Source organism: Centropristis striata, chromosome 1 (genome assembly GCF_030273125.1).
Source record: "Centropristis striata isolate RG_2023a ecotype Rhode Island chromosome 1, C.striata_1.0, whole genome shotgun sequence".
In the NCBI taxonomy this organism is placed as follows: domain Eukaryota; kingdom Metazoa; phylum Chordata; class Actinopteri; order Perciformes; family Serranidae; genus Centropristis; species Centropristis striata.
The window spans coordinates 844,458-866,229 of record NC_081517.1 but is presented as its reverse complement, the minus strand read 5'-3'; the positions used below and the strand labels follow the sequence as shown (position 1 = coordinate 866,229).

Genomic DNA, 21,772 nt, shown 5'->3' with positions numbered 1-21,772 from the left:
AATTGACCAAAATAAGGAAACAAAATTACCAAAAAAAGACACAAAATTACCAAAAAAAGACACAAAATTACCAAAAAAGACACAAAATTACCAAAAAGACTAAAACACATGAACACTTTAACACAGTGGAGACAGAGCTGACTTCCAAAATGATTTGGCGACCCCCAAAAATCATCTCGCGACCCCAACTGGGGTCCCGACCCCAAGGTTGGGAAACGCTGCGCTACACTACTACTCTTTGTTGGTGTTGCTATTATTGCCCAATTGATGCTTTTTTCGTCATTGATGCTTGTTTGTTTGTTTTAAACTAAATGGAAAAAACAATCAAAAATTGATCACAAAAAAAAAAGGCGGGCTTACCTGTTGCTTAGCTCCGGTTGCTCAGTCCGGTGCAACCGGGAAAGTCTTCCCCGCTGGTTGCTACGGACGCCCGGCTCGTCACTAACCGGAAGGAGGAGAAACTACTTCCGGGTGAAAAAAGTAAACTGCTATCCACGTGAACTACCTAAAAGGTACAAAGTAAGTTAACCGCTTATTAACTTTACATTTTATAGTTCACTGTGAGATTATGATTAAACAGTCTAACTGTCTGTCTGACTGATTAGTTTGGTTCTTCATTGTTTTAATATGTTTCTGCTATTAGACGTTAGCTGCTGTTAGCTGCTAGCCAGCACGGTTTACCAGCCAGTGCTTTAAATAAAAATGGAAAAAGTCTCATTCTGCATGAAAAGTGTTGCTCTCAGCACGCTATAACTCTGAATGTGTTGCATGCTAACTTGATGTGAGTCAGTTTATCTTCACTGAGTCCAGTGAAGGCGCCATGGATTATTAACTCACTAACAGTGGGACTGAAACACACAACACAACACGTTTCACATTTTATTTTTTCAGACGGATTCCGATGAGGACGTGATCTTCGTTTCTGAGAAGTGTGCTCCTAAATCCAGAGAGATTGTCCTTGACCAGGTACTGATTTTTACCATCTGGTATTCAACTTTAAATCAATTTCCCCCCCTGACGATTAATACATTTTTACTATATGACATTGTGCAGAAAAAACAATACAAGCAGACGTTCAAAGTCTGAGAATCGCATTCATGTAAAATTTGTAACACATTACTAAGCAAGAGTGAATCTCTTAAAGTCTAAAATGTAGTTTAGTTCAGCTTTTTCATTTCATTCGAACATGTGCGAGAAACACAACAAAGTAAACTGAAAAACAAACAAATCCAATGAGAATAATCAAAACAACAACAGCAATAGTCAAAACAAAAGCTATAATGTGAAAGCAACATGTCCGAAAAGGAGAAAGATGACGCATAATATGCTGATTTAAACCTTCTCCACTACTCAACTAACATTTCCCCCCCCTAAAATTACATATTGACATAATACACATTTACAAAAAAATAGAAAATAAATAGATTAAATAAATAAATACATAAATAATTAATTTATCATTTATGAAAACACTCCTTCTTTTTTATTTTTAAAGCCCTTCTTCCTCCCTGTACCTGGTGAAAAACAAGTGTTTGTACTGCTTTTTAAACTGGATCATGCTGGGACATTGGTCTGTTCTACAGCCTCACTCCACAAACTGAAGGACAAAATGATGAATGATGAAGATTAGATGAGTAGAAGCAGCAGTAAACCTCAACCTGTGCATAGATTGAATTGGCTGTCATGTGCAGACCTACACTACCGGTCAAAAGTTTTAGAACACCCCAATTTTTCCAGTTTTTTATTGAAATTCAAGCAGTTCAAGTCAAATGAACAGCTTGAAAGGGTCCAAAGGTAAGTGGTGAACTGCCAGAGGTAAATAAAAAAAGGTAAGCTTAACCAAAACTGGAAAATAATGTACATTTCAGAATTATACAAGTAGGCCTTTTTCAGGGAACAAGAAATGGGTTAACAACTTAACTCTATGGAGTCTTGGGCTATTTTGTCCATTTTTTAATTATTTTCATGTCTTTGTAAGTCATTTTGTGTCTTTTTTGGTCATTTTGTGTCTTTTTTTAGTCATTTTGTGTCTTTTTTTGGTCATTTTGTGTCTTTTTTTAGTACTTTAGTTCAACATAAAATGTGATTTTGAATCTTTTTTTTACTTTCAAAACACTATCATGCTCAATAAAGAATTTCAAATGTTGCAAATGTGCATTAATTTCAGAGTACACTGAGACATTAAACTGCATCATTTTCAATTAAATTCTGGAAAAGATGGTGTGTTCTAAAACTTTTGACCAGTAGTGTATGTATAAGTGTATGATCCATGAAAACAGGTTTTGATTCATTTTTATATTATAGTTTAAACATTTTGTCCCTTTATTCTGCTGTGTTCCCTGCAGACGCAGCGACTGGCCCTGCAGAGAGACATTGATCAGCTGTCCCAGCCCAGACAGCAGGCCAAACCATTGGTACACACACATACAGTCTATACGCCTGGTTTTACAATTCAATATATTATCAAAAGGTGTTGTCTTGCAATAATTGTATTCTTCTTGCCAGTCAAGCCAGCGATCTGTGGAGAGGCCAGAGGAAAAGGTGAAAATGAAGAAGGAGGAACTGAAGAGTGAGGACAATTGTGTCAAGAAAGTGAAGAAAAACAAGAAAAACTCTCTGCCTGAAAATAAAAACTCTAGTGTTGATAATGGGAGCCAAGCAGAGGTGAAAAAAGAAAAGAAGAAAGGTAAAGCAGTTGGTATAATTGTTATAGATACAGAAGGAGATTCTGTCAATGGAGGTGGTGAAAAGGAAGAGAAGAGGAAAAAGAAGAAGAGGAAAATTGTCTCTGAATGTCTGAATGAAGTCGATGGTTCTGGTTCTGACAAAGAAGTCAGCAAAAAGAAGAAGAAGAGGAAGGAAAAGCAGCTGGCAGATGATGAGGATTTAGTCAAAGAAGAAGTAGAAGAAAAGAAACAGAGGAAGGAGAAGAAAGGCAAAAATAAATCTGTACAAATAGAAAAAGTAAATATAGAGAAAGAGGAGGAGGAAGAGCAGCAAGTGCCAAAAAAAGCCAAGAAGACAAAAAACAAAATTTTAAATGTAAGAATAGAAGAGCAAGTTAAAGAGAAGAAGAAGAAGAAAACTAGTGATGAAGAAACTACTGAAGCTTTGGATGGAGTGAGTGTAAAAAAAATAAAAAAGAAAGCTAAAACGAAAGTGGCTGAAAATGGAGTGAAGTCAGAAACACCTGAGGGAGAGACAGGTGAGGTCACAGAGGTAAAGGTGAAAAAGAAGAAAAAAAAGGAAGCGAGTACTAAAGAAAATGAATTAGGAACGCCTCAGATCAAAGGAAACAACAAAAAGAGCAAAGGGGTGGATAAAGATGAGAAATCAAAAAAGAATAAAAACAAATCCACAGAGACTGAGATTGTTATTGAAGAAGAAGAAGAAGAAGAAGAAGAGGAGAGGGTGACAAAGAAGAAAGGAAAGAAAGGAAAGGGAAGAAAAGCTTCTGTGGAGGTCAGTGAAGTAGAAGAGACGGAGCCAAAGAAGAAGAAAAGGAAAAAGGGAGAGGAGGAAGAACAGGTCACACTCAGCAGTGAAACTGTTGCTGCAGCTGATGGAGACACGACGACAGAGAAGAAGAAGAAGAAGAAGAAGAAGAAGAAGAGCTCCACGGAGGAAACACAGGAGGAGGCCGAGAGCTGTAAAACTACTGCAAAGAAGATGAAGAAGAAGATTAAAGAAGAAGTGAAAGAGCAACATGTGAGTGTGTATTGGCTGTGACTGCTTGGATATTGTTTGTTTGTTTGTTTATTTGTTTGTTTGTTTGTGTTGTGAGTGAACCTTGCTGGTGTTTTCTTGTTTCAGGAGGACGTGGTGTTCCTGTCAGAGAAAGCAGGAAACACTGACGAGGTCGCCATCGACCAGGTAAACACGCCCTCATAATGTAGTCGCTCTCTGTGTCAGGTGTGATAATTAATGCTGTGCATTAATGTTAACAGACATTAAGGAAAACACTCTTTATTTGTTTTCTTGATGCTGTTGATGCAGCCATTTTTCTGCATAGTTTTATGTTACCAAATATGTTACTTCCTGTTACCCCTAGACCTCAAACTAAGGTCGTAACACGGTAGCTTGGCTATTTAAAATAGGAGAATTATCAATCTTGTCATGTAACTCTGCAAAATAAGTGAATAAGCGTTTCCTAAAAAGCTGTATTTTTGTTGTATTTAAAAAAAATGTTTTTGTCCAAATAAAGCTGTTAAATGTGTTGGTATATCTGTTTAATGCAACAATACTTAATAAAGTGTGTTTTGGTTTGCAACAGGAAAGAAGACAGGCTTTACAGAAGGAGATTGATAAAGCATCTCAACCTCAAGAACCAGCCAAACCTACGGTCAGTACCAGTGTCTCTCCAGACTATGGAGTTTACCTTTAGCTGTTTTCCTTTTACAGGGATCATTTTAAGTGTTTCCACTATAGTCGAACACCCAGAATGAGGCGGGTCCCCCTCACAGAAACGCCCCTAATCTGAATGTGAGCCGCCCTAACAGCCGTTTGACTGGCTGTTTATTGGCCCTGTCAAAGAGCAGGGCCATCTTTCTCCCCTGAAAAAAGCCTGGTTGCTGATTGGATAGATGCTAAGCAGGATGTGACGTGCACAACAACACGCGCCATTTTTAAAAGCCGGCGAAGTAGCGAGTAGTCAAAGGTAACAAGAAACATCAGCCCTTTCCTAGTGCAGTCTGGCGTCGCGGAACGAGGTACACAGTAGCACAGTGCTAACAGGCTAACAGTTAGCTCTGTAGCAGTACAGTGTGTATGTGCTAACAGGCTAACAGTTAGCTCTGTAGCAGTACAGTGTGTATGTGCTAACAGGCTAACAGTTAGCTCTGTAGCAGTACAGTGTGTATGTGCTAATGGGCTAACAGTTAGCTCTGTAGCAGTACAGTGTGTATGTGCTAACAGGCTAACAGTTAGCTCTGTAGCAGTACAGTGTGTATGTGCTAATAGGCTAACAGTTAGCTCTGTAGCAGTACAGTGTGTATGTGCTAACAGGCTAACAGTTAGCTCTGTAGCAGTACAGTGTGTATGTGCTAACAGGCTAACAGTTAGCTCTGTAGCAGTACAGTGTGTATGTGCTAACAGGCTAACAGTTAGCTCTGTAGCAGTACAGTGTGTATGTGCTAACAGGCTAACAGTTAGCTCTGTAGCAGTACAGTGTGTATGTGCTAACAGGCTAACAGTTAGCTCTGTAGCAGTACAGTGTGTATGTGCTAACAGGCTAACAGTTAGCTCTGTAGCAGTACAGTGTGTATGTGCTAATAGGCTAACAGTTAGCTCTGTAGCACTACAGAACCATTCAGATTTGGCTTTCATTCCTATGTCACATGCAGACTCATTGGAATAGAATAATATACTGACTACTACTTACTACTTCTTTGTTTCTGTTTTAAAGAGACACATGCTAAAACAGAGTGTTTCAGACAGAGGGTGATACAGGTATATTCAAACAGATATAAGAAAATGTGAAAAGTGTTTTTTGAACATTAAAGCAGGGAAATATGCTCTGATAGAAAATGAGCATATGTCCCCTTTTAATAAAGGCACTCCGGGCTTTAAGTGTTACATTTCACAAGATCAGGGGAAGTGTGAGAGAGAAAAAGAATGGTTATACATGGTGTTACAGAGATTTCCTGATTTTTACTTTTGTTTATTGGTGAAGCACAAAAAAACCTTGGGAAACCCTACATTTCCCACAATGCAACTTAACAGCATCTTCATTGGACTAACCTTTCCTGGTAAATGCTCTAAACTTCACTTCCCCAGTTTGTAACACAGCCTTTCTGTTCTACACTTTAGTTTACTTTAGTCTGAGAACATCAGCAGGGTTATTTTATCAGACATCTGAAAAGACCCACAGAAATATTATACAACAGTTTTTGCAGACTGATTAGTAATAGGATAGATTTTGAGGTACTTGTACTTTACTTGGGTATTTCCATTTTATGTAACTTTGTACTTCTACTCCACTACATTTTTAGGAAAATATTGCACTTTTTACTCCACTACATTTAGCTTTAGACAGCTTTAGTTACTTTTTCAGGTCGAGATTTAACAGAAAAGACATGATCCATTTAAAGTGATTCATTTATTTTATTTTATTTTAATTAAATCTTATAACAGTTTTAAGTTGTTAAATGAGTCCTATCTTAAAATTAAAACAGTGCTTACATAAAAACATTAAAACAAATGATGTGATAATATATTTAGAATATATTCAACAATCTGAGTGGGTCCATTCTGCATAATGAGTACTTTCACTTTTGACACTTTAAGTGCATTTTGATGCTGATACTTTTGTACTTTTACTTCAGTAAGTTTTGACTGCAGGACTTTTACTGTAGTGGAGTAATTTTTCAATGTTGTATTAGTACTTTTACTTAAGTAAGGGATCAGAATACTTCTTCCACCACTAGTTATGTATAATAACAGTCAGGTGAGCCTTAAAATACATCCACAGGTGTGTCTCTCATTAACTCTAATGTTGTCAATAAACCAATCAGAAGCTTCCAAAGACATGACATCATCATCTGGGCTTTCCCAAATAGTTTCAAGGCATAATAATGTTAGTGTATGTAAACTTCTGACTTTGAAGAAAGTAATAAAAAATTGTCTAAAAAAATCCTTCTCTCATTATTCTGGCATTTAGCAAATAGAAATAATTTTGGTAATCCTAACGGACCTAAAACAGGAAAAGTGATTCTCTGATTTCATGTCAGACAGTGAGAAAAAAAAGCATATGTGTCTTTTTATGTAGTGTATGTAAACTAGGGGTGTGCCATATCGTATCTTTCACGATAATATCGGTATTTTTTTTTTTATGGTTAAAAAAAAATGCATATCATGATATTGGCAACATTCGTACTTCTTGATGTCGTGGTTAAAGTTGTTTTAATCACAAAAAGCTACTTACTCTCTGTTGCTAAACACATGCAGCTTTCAAAATAAGAGCACAGTGTGTTAACAGAATCCACCACAGAATTTACAAGAAGACTGTCAAAATAAGATGCCTTAAATAAAACATGCAAGAACCTTTATTCTCCTTTACAAAATGTCATTAAAATATGCCCCCAGAACCCCTAAATGGTTATTTTTATTCTTTGCGCATACTCAAGAGTCAAGAGTATTTTTTTGTATTTGGCAACTGTTGAGATTTGCACTTCACACTACATGTTAGATTTGTATTTATTTATACAGACTAAATATTCATATTTTTTATATCTTGTTAAGTATTTCCTAATATCGCCAAGAATATCGTTATCGCAAAAATAGCCTGAAATATCGTGATATTGTTTTAGGGCCATATCGCCCAGCCCTAATGTAAACTTCTGGTTTCAACTGTAGATGCATAGATGGATGGATGGATGGATGGATGGATGGATGGATGGATGATGGATGGATGGATGGATGGATGGATGGATAGCTAGATAGATAGATGGATAGATGGATGGATGGATTACACACTATACACCAGTGAAAACTTACAGCAATTGTGCAAATGGGCCTGAAGCAGCAGCAGCAGGTGAACACACAGATCTTGTGTGTTCTCTGTTCTGTATAATAACAGTGGAGAGCTCCTTTGCTGCACGTTGTTTCTCATATTTGTCCCCATAATTCCGCCCTCAGGGACTGGGCCAGTGGAGCACCGCCGAGTTCAAAAGCTCCGAGCAGCAGCAGAAGTTCCTCCGGCTGATGGGCGGCTTCAAGAAGAGTTTCCAGCCGGCAGCAGAGAGCAGCGCTAAGGCTAACGCTAACATGGCTCTGGGGAGAGACGCCCAGCAGCAGCTGCAGCAAGGCCTGCTGGGAGAGTTTCAACGGGCTCAGTCACGCAGGATGGACTTCAGCACCAGGGGGACAGGACTCGGGTTCTCCCCACCGTCCAGTAAGAAGTTCTTCATCGACGTTAATTCACGTCGATCGGTTCACTTTGATGATTGATCAGTGTGTGTTGTTGTACAAAAATGTTTTTTGTATGTGTAGTTTTAACTGTAGATTAACAACCTGTTTACTCAGGTTCACTGTTAAAACTTGTGTATGAATTAATATCAGACTGAACACGCAACCTGGTCTCACAGAAATCCGTGGAATAGCCACGGAATCACTCAAATTTCCGTGAAACTGACACGGATTTCGCTACAATGCAAGTGAATGACAGTCATATCCCGTGGCTATTCCAACATACAAAGTGATTATGTACATTCACTGAGTGAAGATTTAGAAAATAAAACATATATTTCTGGCTAGAAATGTGATCAAAATCCATTTTTATGCAGAAACAAAGTCAAAATATTGATTTTTTCACTAAAAATGAGAGAACTGTCCGCCATGTTTTTTGTTCTGACCGCCGGGACCTTGAAAGTCACGTGACTTGGAACAAACCAATAGGAACAAATATCCATGGAATAGCCACGGGATATGACTTCATCATTAACTTGCATTGTAGCGAAATCCGTGTCAGTTTCACGGAAATTTGAGTGATTCCGTGGCTATTCCACGGATTTTGAGTTAAGCGAATCCGTGGCTATTTCACGGATTCCTGTGAGACCAGGTTCGAACACGCCACACAATGCCATTTGTACATACTGTATATTAAACATCCTCCTGCTGCAGGAACCTGGACGCCTCTTATTTCACAGATTGTAACAGAGTTCATGTGAATTCAGTCAGTCACTGTTTACCCTGAGTCCATATAAATGTTTTCCATATTCCAGTTTCAGTAGTTCCAGTAAAAAAAAGTTCATCCTGTTCATTACTTTAATGAATAGCTTGATGATTTTCCTGCCAGTTAAATAGTTGAGCAGCTAATATCACAATTGGTAACAAATAATTCAATTTCAGAGAACCTGCAAATTCCACACAGAAGAGATGGAATCAAACCAGTGAACCACTACACCACGTGTAGCAACACCACAAAAAGATTACATAAAGATGACATGATTTCTCTTCCTGCATTACTGTTGATCAGTCTGTTCTGGCCAGTACATAGAATGTTTTAAAGCTGGAATGAAAGTGGACCTTTTCTATGTGGATTATGCAGATTTACCACCAATACACCAAAAAGAGTATTCACAAGTAGTCAGAAGGCTGCCTTCTTAAATAACTCACACCAAAACCATCTACACTTTAGACACGTTTTTTGACATTAAAAGAAAAACAACTTGTTTCGAAAACAAAAACTCAATTTTAACCTCAGCTTCTTCACAAGATTTTCTATGTGTGGCTTGAAGGTGAGTGAGTCATCAATTAAGACTCCTCAGTATTTATACATATGAACCAACTCTACTTCGCTGCCCTCAAGAGTGGACACTTGGGGAAACATTTGAGGCATTTTTTTACTGTTAGAAAATAACATAAGCTTTGTTTTATCGGCATTGAGAAACAGTTTCAAGTGAATTAATGAGTTTTGTACAGCTACAAAAGCTTTCTGCAAAGATTCAACAGCCTGAACAAGAGTTGATCCACAGCAGTAATTAACTGTGTCGTCAGCATAGAAATGCACATTTGCATCGGACACATTTAGACCCAAGTCATTGATATAAATGATAAATAAGAGGGGCCCCAAAACAGAACCCTGTGGCACCCCCTTGTGGACAGTTACAAATTCAGAACACAAACCATCATATTTAATGCATTGGGACCTATTACTGAGATAATTTGAGAACCAAGCAACTATGTGCTCTGAAAATCCTGAGTGACGCAGTCTAAGTTTTAAAATATCATGATCAACGGTGTCAAACGCTTTTTTTTCAGTTATGCACTGATTTACCACCAATGAGTATTTAAAAGTAGTCAGAAGGCTGCCTTCTTAAATAACTCACACCAAAACCATCTACACTGATAAATAGCACTAAAGGGTTTAGAGAAAAATAACATGTATTTATTATTTTGGGTAAATCTATCTGGCTTAAAAGAAGAAACTCATTAATGGCTTTGACAGTCGTTTTATTTCCATTTTGCACATGAATGACATCTGCTGTAAAGAAGGAATCAGGAAAGTCAGAGTAACTTTACATCAAAGATAAAAATGGAAACATTTCTGCTTGTTGTCGGCTCATAATCATTTATTACAATGTGCTAGAAATCATGAAAAAAAAGTCATGTGAACTTCAATATTCGGCACATTGGGAGCTGTGTTGTGACTTATTGAACATGAGGCTCTTTATTCCATTCACTCTCCTTTTAAACTCCAGTTAACATGAAACTTAATAAGTTTGAAGGAGTTAGAACAATGAGCCTGAGGAGATGAATGTTTTGTCAGTGTTGTGGACAAAAGAAACCCCAAAACAAACTAAAGTCCCTCACAGACATGACATAATGTAAAGAAGTGTCTTATGTGCAGCATCCTGCCCTTCAAATGATCTCTGGTTACTAAACATGCACCAACATGCTGCTGATCAGCCATAATATATCATATACTTGGCTTTGCCACAATATTTATTAGCAAAACTGACTAAAGACCTTTCTTCACTAGGTACAACATGATTTTGCTTTATCTTCTCAACATAGTGGTCACTTAGAAAGTTCAGCAGCTGCAGAGTGACTGACTGACTCAGAGAGTTTATCAGGTTTAGAGGCAACACGCACCGACTTCAGTTAATAAAATGTCTCTACAGCTGTTTCTCTATCTACTTTAGAATATAGAGAATAGAATATGTCCTGACAGTTTTGGTCTGACGCTGCTTCAGTGTTTTCAAGCTGGCACAGTCACATGATGACAGTGTGCGGAGGGAAAGCTATTGAAAAATAACAGTTAAGACGCAAAACTACAAGCAGCCTTGGATATGGACGTCACCCAGAGGCTGCTGAGAGAAGGAGGAAGAGGAAGCTGTGTGTCCCGTGGAGGAAGATGTTGGTTCAGGCCTGCAGGTACTCCGGCTGAACTCGAGCTACTTTACGAAACTCTTTGCTGTGCGTCCGCGGACACTGCATCTCACACCAGCTGATGGGAACCATCTGGGCTCCTGGTACACAGAGATGGGATTAAATAAGAGACAAAAAACATAAAACCCAGATTAGACACGTCTCAGTCTGAGGTTATCACTAGACCAGGGGTGTCAAACTCAAATACACAATGGGCCAAAATGTAAAACTTGAATAAAATCGCGGGCCAACATTGAACAAATAAACCTTTTAATATACGCTACTGGTCAAAAGTTTTAAATTTTTCCATTTTTTATTGAAATTCAAGCAGTTCAAGTCAAATGAACAGCTTGAAAGGGTCCAAAGGTAAGTGGTGAACTGCCAGAGGTAAATAAAAAAAGGTAAGCTTAACCAAAACTGAAAAATAATGTACATTTCAGAATTATACAAGTAGGCCTTTTTCAGGGAACAAGAAATGGGTTAACAACTTAACTCTATGGAGTCTTGGGCTATTTTGTCCATTTTTGAATTCTTTTCATGTCTTTGTAAGTCATTTTGTGTCTTTTTTTAGTCATTTTGTGTCTTTTTTTGTAATTTTGTGTCTTTTTTTTGTAATTTTGTGTCTTTTTTTAGTCATTTTGTGTCTTTTTTTGTCATTTTGTGTCTTTTTTTGTAATTTTGTGTCTTTTTTTAGTCATTTTGTGTCTTTTTTTGGTCATTTTGTGTCTTTTTAGTCATTTTGTGTCTTTTTTTGGTCATTTTGTGTCTTTTTTTAGTCATTTTGTGTCTTTTTTTGGTCAGTTTGTGTCTTTTTTTGGTCATTTTGTGTCTTTTTTGTCATTTTGTGTCTTTTTTGGGTCATTTTTTTTAGTCCTTTAGTCCAACATAAAATGTGATTTTGAATCTTTTTTTAACTTTCAAAACACTATCATGCTCAATAAAGAATTTTAAATGTTGCAAATGTGCATTAATTTCAGAGTACACTGAGACATTAAACTGCATCATTTTCAATTCAATTCTGGAAAAGTTGGTGTGTTCTAAAACTTTTGACCAGTAGTGTATACCAAACATGTTTTGCTTTAACGTTAAATATGGAACCAGCAACGCTTATAAACAAACAATATATAACTAAATAGTGCAGACATGCAAAATCAAATTTCAAATAAAAAACACATCAATGTCATTAATTTATTAAATAAAGATTAAATAAAAATTGTATGCCTCTTTTCTATTTGCATCCTTCTGATTTAAATATCAAAATAAACTTTTTCAACAGGTTAATAAATTCTGCCTTTCTTTTCTCCATTTTTGGGAAGGGGTAGCTGGGAGACAGCTCTAGCTTGAGGTTGCTATGACGACTGTCACAGAGGAGCGCTTTTTTAGTCATTTTGTGTCTTTTTTTGGTCAGTTTGTGTCTTTTTTTGGTCATTTTGTGTCTTTTTTGTCATTTTGTGTCTTTTTTGGGTCATTTTTTTTAGTCCTTTAGTCCAACATAAAATGTGATTTTGAATCTTTTTTTAACTTTCAAAACACTATCATGCTCAATAAAGAATTTTAAATGTTGCAAATGTGCATTAATTTCAGAGTACACTGAGACATTAAACTGCATAAATTTCAATTAAATTCTGGAAAAGTTGGTGTGTTCTAAAACTTTTGACCAGTAGTGTATACCAAACATGTTTTGCTTTAACATTAAATATGGAACCAGCAACGCTTATAAACATACAATATATAACTAAATAGTGCAGACATGCAAAATCAAATTTCAAATAAAAAACACATCAATGTCATTAATGTATTAAATAAAAATTAAATAAAAATCGTATGCCTCTTTTCTATTTGCATCCTTCTGATTTAAATATCAAAATAAACTTTTTCAACAGGTTAATAAATTCTGCCTTTCTTTTCTCCATTTTTGGGAAGGGGTAGCTGGGAGACAGCTCTAGCTTGAGGTTGCTATGACGACTGTCCCAGAGGAGCGCTTTTTTGGTCATTTTGTTTCCTTTTTTTGGTCAATTTGTGTCTTTTTTTTCATCATTTTGTGTCTTTTTTTGTGTCTTTTTTGGTCATTTTGTGTCTTTTTTGTTATTTTGTGTCTTTTTTAGTCATTTTGTGTCTTTTTTCGGTCATTTAGTGTCATTTTTTGATCACTTTGTTTCTTTTTTTAGTCATTTTGTGTCTTTTTTGGGTCAATTTGTGTCTTTTTTTGGTCATTTTGTTTCCTTTTTGGTCAATTTGTGTCTTTTTTTGTTATTTTGTGTCGTTCTTGGTCATTTATGTCTTTTTTTTGGTCATTTTGTGTCTTTCTTGGTCATTTTGTGTCTTTTTTTGGTCAATTTGTTTCTTTTTTGGTAATTTTGTTTCCTTTTTTTGGTCATTGTGTTTGAGCGCGTTTCTGGGTCCTGTCCTGATTGACGCGCCAAAACAACAGCAGGGCATTGTGGGATTTGTAGTATTAGCGGTAAATGCGCCGTATAATACCGGCGGGTCAGCTTTTATAGTACAATAATAAAATAATAATTTGGTATTGCCTCGCGGGCCAAATAAAGTTACACTGCGGACCAAATTTGGCCCGCGGGCCAGAGTTTGACACCCCTGCATTAGACCAGCTATTCTCAACCTTGGGGTCGGGACCCCAATTGGGGTCGCGAGATGATTTCTGGGGGTCGCCAAATCATTTTGGAAGTCAGCTCAGTCTCCACTGTGTTAAAGTGTTCATGTGTTAATGTGTTTTAGTCTTTTTGGTCATTTAATGTCTTTTTTTGGTCATTTTGTGTCTTTTTTTGATCATTTTGTGGTCAATTTGTGTCTTTTTTGGTCATTTTGTTTCCTTTTTTTGGTCATTTTGTGTCTTTTTTGATCATTTTGTGGTCAATTTGTGTCTTTTTTGGTCATTTTGTTTCTTTTTGGGTGATCTGAACTGTGTGTGTGAGATTGTGTTCAGTGAGTGGGGGTCGCGGACAACATGCATGTTAAATTGAGGGTCGCGACTCAAAAAGGTTGAGAACTACTGATTTAGACTAATGAGTACGAATTTAAAATGAGTTTTTATTTGGTGCTCGTCGTGCAGAACTTCAGTCACAACAAATTCAGATGATGAGTTTTGTAGCTGCATTGCTCTCAGGAGGAGAATATTAATTATTGGATAGAAAGAGCTCTCTCTCTCTCATAATGCTGCACAAAGGAAACTCTTTGTTGCAGGATCAGAGATGACTGGATTGGTGCTATTGTAAAATCCTGCCAAACTACAATAATGCAACAGCAAATGCTCAATAAGCATGACTCATTATGCAAATAGCTGTGTGTCGTCCAAGTGACAACACTGATATCTGAGCAGGGACTCTAGCTCCATCTGGTGGTCAAACAGGAAACTGTCAGACTGTGGAGCAGCTGGAGCCTCCTGGGTTTAGAAGTTTAAAATTAAAATTGCAACGTTTTTATCTGTGTTGGATTACGGAGATCTTTTGTACATGAATGCTGCTCAATGTCTCAGAATGATTGATCCTGTTTATCAGCTTATTTTGAGGTTCATTACTAACTGTAAGATGTCCACTCACCATTGTGAATGATACTCTCGGGTCACTCGAAGGGCTCAGAGTCATTGGTATACTTTCATTTATAGGCAATATTGGGACTGCTGCCTTCGTACATTTGCAGCTTAATTACTGTGAGAAATGCAGGATCTTATTCTCTTCGTTCACTAGATCAGTTGTTGCTTTCTGTCCCTTTATGCTCTACAGCAGTAGTTCTCAACCTTTTTGAGTCGTGACCCCCAATTTAACATGCATGTTGTCCGTGACCCCCGCTCACTGAACACAATCTCACACGCACAGTTCAGATCACCCAAAAAAGACACAAAATGACAAAAAAAGACACAAAATTACCAAAAAAAGGAAACCAAATTACCAAAATAGACACAAATTGACCACAAAATGACAAAAAAAAGACACAAAATGACCAAAAAAAGGAAACCAAATTACCAAAAAAGACACAAATTGACCACAAAATGATTAAAAAAGACACAAAATGATCTAAAAAGACACAAAATGAACAAAAAAAGACATTAAGTGACCAAAAAGACTAAAACAAATGATTTGGCGACCCCCAGAAATCATCTCACGACCCCAATTGGGGTCCCGACCCCAAGGTTGAGAACAGCTGCTCTACAGAGTTGGGTCAAAGAGCATTTGTTTACTCTGCACCTTCTGCTGGAATATGCTCCAGAAAGAATGGAAATTAACTGAATTTGTTTCTTTGAGCACTTTTAAATCCAAACTAAGAGTTATTGAGGCCAATTCCACAACACGCACTAGTTTCTCATGACGTGTTTAAGGTCTGTATGTTCTGTAAATATGTAACTGTATTCTGTGTTTGCTGCCTCTTGGCCAGGGCTCCTTAAAGAAAAAGAGCTTCTTCATCTCCCTGGGATATTCCCTGGTTAAATAAAGGTTAAATAAATAATGAAAAATAAAATAAAAGTATTTTTTAATAGATGATGGAGAGCTACCTGCTTCACTGTGTGCCACCACCACTCCCAGTTCATTCTCCGCTGAGGTCAACAGGTAGTTCGACTGAACGTCACCCAGAGAAATCTGACATCACAGGTCAAGGGTCAAAGGTCAACGACAGAAGTGAACAACAAACATCCAGGTGATGAGTGAAAATGTGTCAGGAACCAAGAGATTAAGAAAAGAGAGAACAGGAGAACTAGAAGGTATGGTAACACTTTACAATAACCATCATTTATAGATGGTAAACAGATTATTATTATATGTCTTAGAGCCGAGGGCAGGGGAAGGATACAACTTTGGCCAGGACGATGTCTCCGGGTCTGAAGCTTTTGTATATTTCCACCTGTAACGATAAAGAAAAAGCTTTACATGAAGCACGTCATCTTATATTAACCCACAGTGACACGCATGTAACAAACACTTTAAATCTTCTAGAATCTCCCATATTCAGCTTTATGCTTCACCTTAACTCATTAAATCCCTTAGCAAGACTGTGTCACTGTGTGACTGTAGTAGCTAATTTCATAAAGCTTTTTTTTGTTACTAGGCTCAGTTTAAACCCATTTAACAATTCTAATTATAATCTAAGTACATTAGACCAAATATAAACAAACAATAATCCTATCCTATCCTGTCACAAGTTCAATATATGTTGTGGAGATGCAAAGAAAAAGGCAAATTTGTGTTTCTGTGAGCAGAAAAGGTGTCTCCTTTATTTATTTTAAAATAAGAAATATCATAAACATAGCTTCCATAAACGCCCAATGTAAAATATATGTCATATCACAGATCTTTGACATTTAGGGGTAGATTTAAAAAAAAAAATTAAAACATCATAAATGTGTTCTATGTGGTTCACTTGGTCTGTGGTATATCCCCCATAATTTTACTTTAAGGATTAATGGGTCTGGGTTCTTATGGGTTAAACAAGCTTGATGGATTCAGACTCACCTTGTCCTTCTCTGTTGCACGAACATCTTCTTTCCTGTAGAAACAGACGGAGTGGCTTAGTTTGAGGAAAGACGACATAAAACATGGTTTCATTTGGGAGCAGGCCTGGAATTCAATCATTCAAGGGCGTTTGATGCCATCAAATAAAAGAAGATGATGACAGAAGAGAGAGAGTATGAGAGGACAACAACAAGGTTTTTTTTTTATTTTTTATGTTTTATTTTTTTATTGTATTCATGCATATTTTATTTTGTGCGGGCAGTACATTTTACATTTTATTTTATTTATTTTTATCCCATTTTTAATTTATTTTATCTTATTGCATCTTACTGTTCTATTGTTTACTACATCTCTTTGTATTGTGTTATGTATTTATTGTTTGTGCAGCACTTTGGAAACCTTGTGTTTGCTAAAATTGTGCTATATAAATAAAGGGGATTGGATTGGATTTGTGGTTAACCTTTGTCATAAATTCATAAACTGATCCAATATGGGACTTTTATGACGGACACAACATCAATTTCAGAGGGACACGGGAGGAAAAAACTGCTGATACTGATGTGGTGGCAGATATAGTGAGATTTTAACTGGAATGAAAACAGATTTTGCACAAATATGTCCATTCTAAAGTACTCAGTACAAGTTACTTTATCATAAAATAGTTTACATGCAATGTATTAGATTGCCAACCGATTCTAGAAATGATAACAGAGGCAATAAAGCTAAATAATCCTCATTAGTTCATTACTCACTATCAGTATCAGCCGACTGCTGATCATTAAATAAAGGAAATATCTGTCTGACACCATTTATAAATCACTCCAAGAATCGTTTTCCAAATTACAGTACAGGCCAAAAGTTTGGACACACCTTCTCATTCAATGTGTTTCCTTTATTTTCATGACTATTTACATTGTAGATTCATCAAAACTATTAAAGTAATGATGGCCACTTGTTTCTCTTTACTTAGCTGATTGGTTCTTGCCATAATATGAGTTCTAACAGCTGTCCAATCTGACTTCTGCACAACACAATTGATGGTCCCGACCCCATTAATAAGGGAAAAAATTCCACTAATTAACCCTGACAAGGCGTTCACACCTGTGAAGTCTAAACCATTTCAGGTGACTTTCTCATGAAGCTCATTGAGGGTTTGCAGCTCTATCAAAAAAGCAAAGGGTGGTTACTTTGAGGAATCTAAAATATAAGACATGTTTTCAGTTATTTCACACTTTTTTGTTAAGTACATAATTCCACATGTGTTCATTCATAGTTTTGATGAATCTACAATGTAAATAGTCATGAAAATAAAGAAAAACACATTGAATGAGAAGGTGTGTCCAAACTTTTGGCCTGTACTGTAGATATTGTGTAAGAAAAAGTTTTCATATCAGACATCATAAACACTGATGCCAAATTACTCTTGCTGAAGCCTTTTTTTAACCCATTGAAGCCTGGAAAGCGGATACGTCGTTTTGTAGTATTTGTATAAGCTCTCAAATACCTTTTTGAATTTCATTTCTATCTGCTACAGAGGCTGAAAAATCTATTATTTATTAGAAGAGTTGACACTTTTTTTCTCCAGAATTTTTCGAGAATTTCCAGAAAATTAGAGGCTTATTTTAAAATCGCCCAGCGGTTTTTCAGGCCTCAATGGGTTAAGCAAAGACCGCCATCTAGTGGGATCAAAAAATAAAGTGAATGCTTCACGAAGCTTCGTTGTCCCTTCATTACAACAGGCCTTTGATAAGGCAACATCAGCTGATATTATCGGTCAACCAGGCTAGAAACTGAACCCACTCCTGGTCTTGTATGCAGCATTTCATTAATGCTCCCCATGAAGGATTCTAACTCCGGGGAGGCAAAGACCGCCATGTATTTCTGTGTGTTGAGTTACCTGATGGTTCCTCTGAAGCGGTCCTTGAGCGGCGTGGAGCCCACGTAGAGGATGTGGACCTTGGCGAAGCGGGGGTTGATGCTGGTCACCTGTCAACACAACAGGAGGCTCAGGACACCATAAACACTCTGAATCTGATCTAAAGTTCAGGATCACTTCATCAGATCATCTAATTATAGATATAAAGTTCCATTCATACCTTACAGGTGACTATGGCTCCTACATCAGGTAGTAGCTGTGTTTCTGTTTCCCTCACCACTGAGATCACTGGTAACTAGAGAGAGAAACAATGTCACGTTTTATGCACAACATTCAAAAGCTCAAAACAGCCCGAAGAGAAAAAAAAACCTGTCAGGCTAAATATGGGACATATTTCATCACATGTACAGAGCAAACATTTCTGTTCACATGTTCTGTCACATTCACAGACGTTGCGTAACAGTTTGACTCAGGTGTTGTCCACACCTGGTTGCTCCAGCAGCTTCCCCTCCTTCCTCCTCCCCTCCGCCACTCCCCTCACCTCCTCTCCTTCGTTCTTCTTCAGCACGTAGCCTGCTAGCGAGGAGTAAATGTAGCCGTGCCTCATATAGACTCCTGTACCAGGGATACAGTCTTCTACACTGCACAGCCTGTCACCTGCACACAGACAAGAGGGAAGACACGTTTCTGTAGCGGAGGTGGATCATCTAACTAAAATCAGAGTCACAGAAAACACTTTTGTGAAATAAAACTTTAACCTTTGGAGTAAAAAGACCAGAGGCACTCATTTACAATGCTAATGCCAGATATTTAAAGAGTGCAGCTTTTATTTAAAAAAGCTATTTGTGTTCACTTCAGAAGAAGAAAATCATAGAAGAAGATTTAATTTTAAGCACCAAGTTGCTCGTACTACTTTAAAACAAATGTGTGTTTCTGTTGTTGGTGTAAAAATATGGAATTCCCGATTACAGGATTTAAAAGGTTGTACAGACATTAATAGATTTAAAAAAATTTATAAATGCAGAAAAAATTGTCAATATGTACTAGAATCTTAAACTGATTGTTTATGATCAGTTGTTTTTTTGGTCTTTTGTTTTTGAGATGATAACATGTGCTTGTATGGGTTTTTGTTTGTTTTTGTCTTGTTTGTTTTTGTTGTTTTAAGTGTTTTGTTATAATCAAAGTTTTGTTGGTGTAGGCTACTGAAAATCCATTGTATGTGATGTCAGACCATCTTTTTTTACTTTTATTGTTCAAGTAGGAGGCAGACAAACATAAGAAATGTTTCTTCTTGCTGCTCCTTTTAATCATGAAGGTGTAGAGAGAGTCTCTGTACACATTTTGTTGTCCACTTTCATGAAAGGAACAAAATAAATAAATAAATAAAATAAAATTTAGGCGTTCATTTGCAAACTGAACTGATCATGAGACATCAGGATCAGGGTGGATTACCACAACACTTTTACTGGGGTAACTGGGGTAATACGGGACTTTTAACAAGAACTTCATCCAGCTGTAGACTGGTTTACTTTGAGACTCTGAGAACATTTGCAGACTTTAGGAATGAAAGTGATTCCCCCTTACAGTAGCAAACACAGTCCTGTCAGAACAGAATGTAACTCATTCAACATGATTTCCAAAAATATCCGTCTAGAACATGGGTCTCAAACTTGCGGCCCGCGGGCCAATTGCGGCCCTCATGAAGATATTTTGTGGCCCCCACCTTTTTTATATGAATGGCACTTTACCGTGTTGTGTGTGGAAGGTCCCTTTAATTACTTTTTTGGTAATTTTGTGTCACTTTTAATTATTATTAAAAAATAATTTTGTCTTTTTTCTGTCATTTTGTGTCTTTTTTAATAATTTTGTGTCTTTTTGGTTAATTATGTGTCGTACTAAAGTAATTTAGTGTTTTTTCAGTCATTTTGTGTCTTTCTTTTGTCATTTTGTGTCTTTTTTTGGTCATTTTGTGTCTTTTTTGTGTCATTTTGTTTCTTTTTTTAGTGATTTTGTGTCTTTTTTTGGTCATTTTGATACTGCCTCCGTGGCCCCCAGATAATTTGAGTTTGAGACCCCTGGTCTAGAAGGACAATGGAGCAAGACCAATATATCAGTAGGCCGATATTACCAGCCTGTCATAGACATATCAGCATCTGTTATTGTATCTGTTGTTATGTTGTCCGTTATGCACCGATATAAAAACATTATTTTACAGAACATAATGCAGAAATCTATGCTGTTTTAGAAATAGTTTCATCATCACATATTTTGTCCAGATAAAATGTTCTTTCCTCACTTCATCTGGCTAAAAAACAGCCGTCTGTTTGTTTTAGAAAGCAGTTCTTAGTATCTCTGCATGAAATATTAGTTCAGAACCGTAACAGAAAAGGTCTGTTTTCATTCCAGCTGAAACATTCACTAGTCAGGCATTAATTTAAACCCAGTGACAGATGAAGTATGAAGTGTAGTGGCAGCAAACCATCTGATGTCAGAATCATGTCAGACAAGAGATGAGAAGTTTGGTTTTGAAACAAAATGTCAAACTGAGCCATGTTGGTTTAGAAAAAGCTGACTCTTCACAATGAAACAGATCACTTTCCACTTTCATTTACTAGTGAGTTCCCCCTCTTAAGAGTTAAATGCCATATCTGTCAGACCCTAGAGGTATAATTACCGCCCCAGGATCACTCCTCCACTTAACTTTGACATTAACATGAAATTACAACTCTGAAAACTGGCGTCTCCATGCAATGTTAGACCCATCTTAAAGGTCACTATCAGAACTGGATTTAAACAGCTTTGCTGACATTTCCTGCTGCCAACCAACCCACAACACACACCGAGGATCTGAGGATCTGACATAGTGAGTCAAAACAAGAGAAGGAATGCTGCCGTGCTGCCTGCGGCCATGGGCAGGGCAGGATGAAACCTTCCAAGGAAAGTAAAAGTTAAGAGCTCACAGCTCTGCACAAGAGCACTAATTACTGTAAAACAATTACATTATAGCTCCAAACTCACCTAGCACACCTTTAATCACCTGAGAGAACCAGCAATGCGTTTAAAAGTGACTGAGAATGAAACTAAAATGTGCTAGACGCCAAAGCTCTCAACACTCATGGCAGATGGAAATAATTAACAGAGTTTAACACCATCAGACGGCAGCGTGACGTCATTTAATAACAACACGGTGACGTGTACGGATGCCAACAACAATACGGAAGCAGAAAACAGTCTAAAATGTGGTTTAAATACATCCTAATTAATAGTAATAACAGAAAATGTAGAGCACCCACCTGGAACACACAGCTTCATGGGCGACATGTTTTCGAGAAGAGCAGAGTCTCCGCTGATTGGCTGTGACGTAGGCTCAGGTCGCTTCTGATTGGCCAGTCTTAGGCTGAGCGGAAGGAGAATAAGGACGGCTCGGTCCGCCATCTTTGTTGAGGCACGCACATGTCAATCCATGCAGCGCTGCCTCATAGTAGCAGAAACATCCGCAGACAGTTTAATAAGTTAAAATTATTATTATAAACATTTTAACAAGTTAAAATGTATGATTGCCTAC

At 37.2% G+C, this 21,772-nt stretch overlaps 2 protein-coding genes across 3 annotated transcripts; one reads left to right on the top strand and one right to left on the bottom strand.

Moving 5' to 3' along the window:
- The first annotated feature begins 422 nt into the window (after positions 1–422).
- knop1 (lysine-rich nucleolar protein 1) lies at positions 423–8,066 on the top strand. Of its 2 annotated transcripts, none has more exons than XM_059345955.1 (7): positions 423–512; positions 892–966; positions 2,346–2,414; positions 2,506–3,708; positions 3,814–3,873; positions 4,274–4,342; positions 7,636–8,066. In XM_059345955.1, the coding sequence occupies exons 4-7, from the start codon at positions 2,548–2,550 to the stop codon at positions 7,945–7,947; spliced, it is 1,602 nt and encodes a 533-aa protein (XP_059201938.1). In that variant the 5' UTR covers positions 423–512; positions 892–966; positions 2,346–2,414; positions 2,506–2,547; the 3' UTR covers positions 7,948–8,066. The 2 variants fall into 2 exon arrangements, with proteins under 2 accessions (XP_059201938.1, XP_059201850.1); XM_059345867.1 differs by having other exon boundaries at positions 436–519.
- A 1,868-nt stretch (positions 8,067–9,934) lies between these two features.
- Positions 9,935–21,689, bottom strand: exosc1 (exosome component 1). The gene is made up of 8 exons (XM_059347978.1): positions 21,501–21,689; positions 18,749–18,864; positions 18,428–18,502; positions 18,229–18,317; positions 16,332–16,365; positions 15,673–15,723; positions 15,377–15,461; positions 9,935–10,970 (listed from the first exon to the last, which is right to left on the bottom strand). Exons 1-8 carry the CDS (start codon positions 21,640–21,642, stop codon positions 10,864–10,866), a joined length of 699 nt encoding a protein of 232 aa, XP_059203961.1. The 5' UTR covers positions 21,643–21,689; the 3' UTR covers positions 9,935–10,863.
- Positions 21,690–21,772: the final 83 nt, after the last annotated feature.

What these genes read in the sequence shown, in the direction of transcription:
- knop1 (XM_059345955.1), top strand. Translation starts at nt 2,548, where the DNA reads ATGAAGAAGGAGGAACTGAAGAGTGAGGACAATTGTGTCAAGAAAGTG. An exon ending in AAGAAGTGAAAGAGCAACAT is followed by an intron (nt 3,709 to 3,813) that starts GTGAGTGTGTAT and finishes TTCTTGTTTCAG; the next exon opens with GAGGACGTGGTGTTCCTGTC. An exon ending in ACGAGGTCGCCATCGACCAG is followed by an intron (nt 3,874 to 4,273) that starts GTAAACACGCCC and finishes GGTTTGCAACAG; the next exon opens with GAAAGAAGACAGGCTTTACA.
- exosc1 (XM_059347978.1), bottom strand. Translation starts at nt 21,642, where the DNA reads ATGGCGGACCGAGCCGTCCTTATTCTCCTTCCGCTCAGCCTAAGACTG. An exon ending in GAGCCATAGTCACCTGTAAG is followed by an intron (nt 18,318 to 18,427) that starts GTATGAATGGAA and finishes TTGTGTTGACAG; the next exon opens with GTGACCAGCATCAACCCCCG. An exon ending in GGTGGCACACAGTGAAGCAG is followed by an intron (nt 10,971 to 15,376) that starts GTAGCTCTCCAT and finishes TCTGTGTACCAG; the next exon opens with GAGCCCAGATGGTTCCCATC.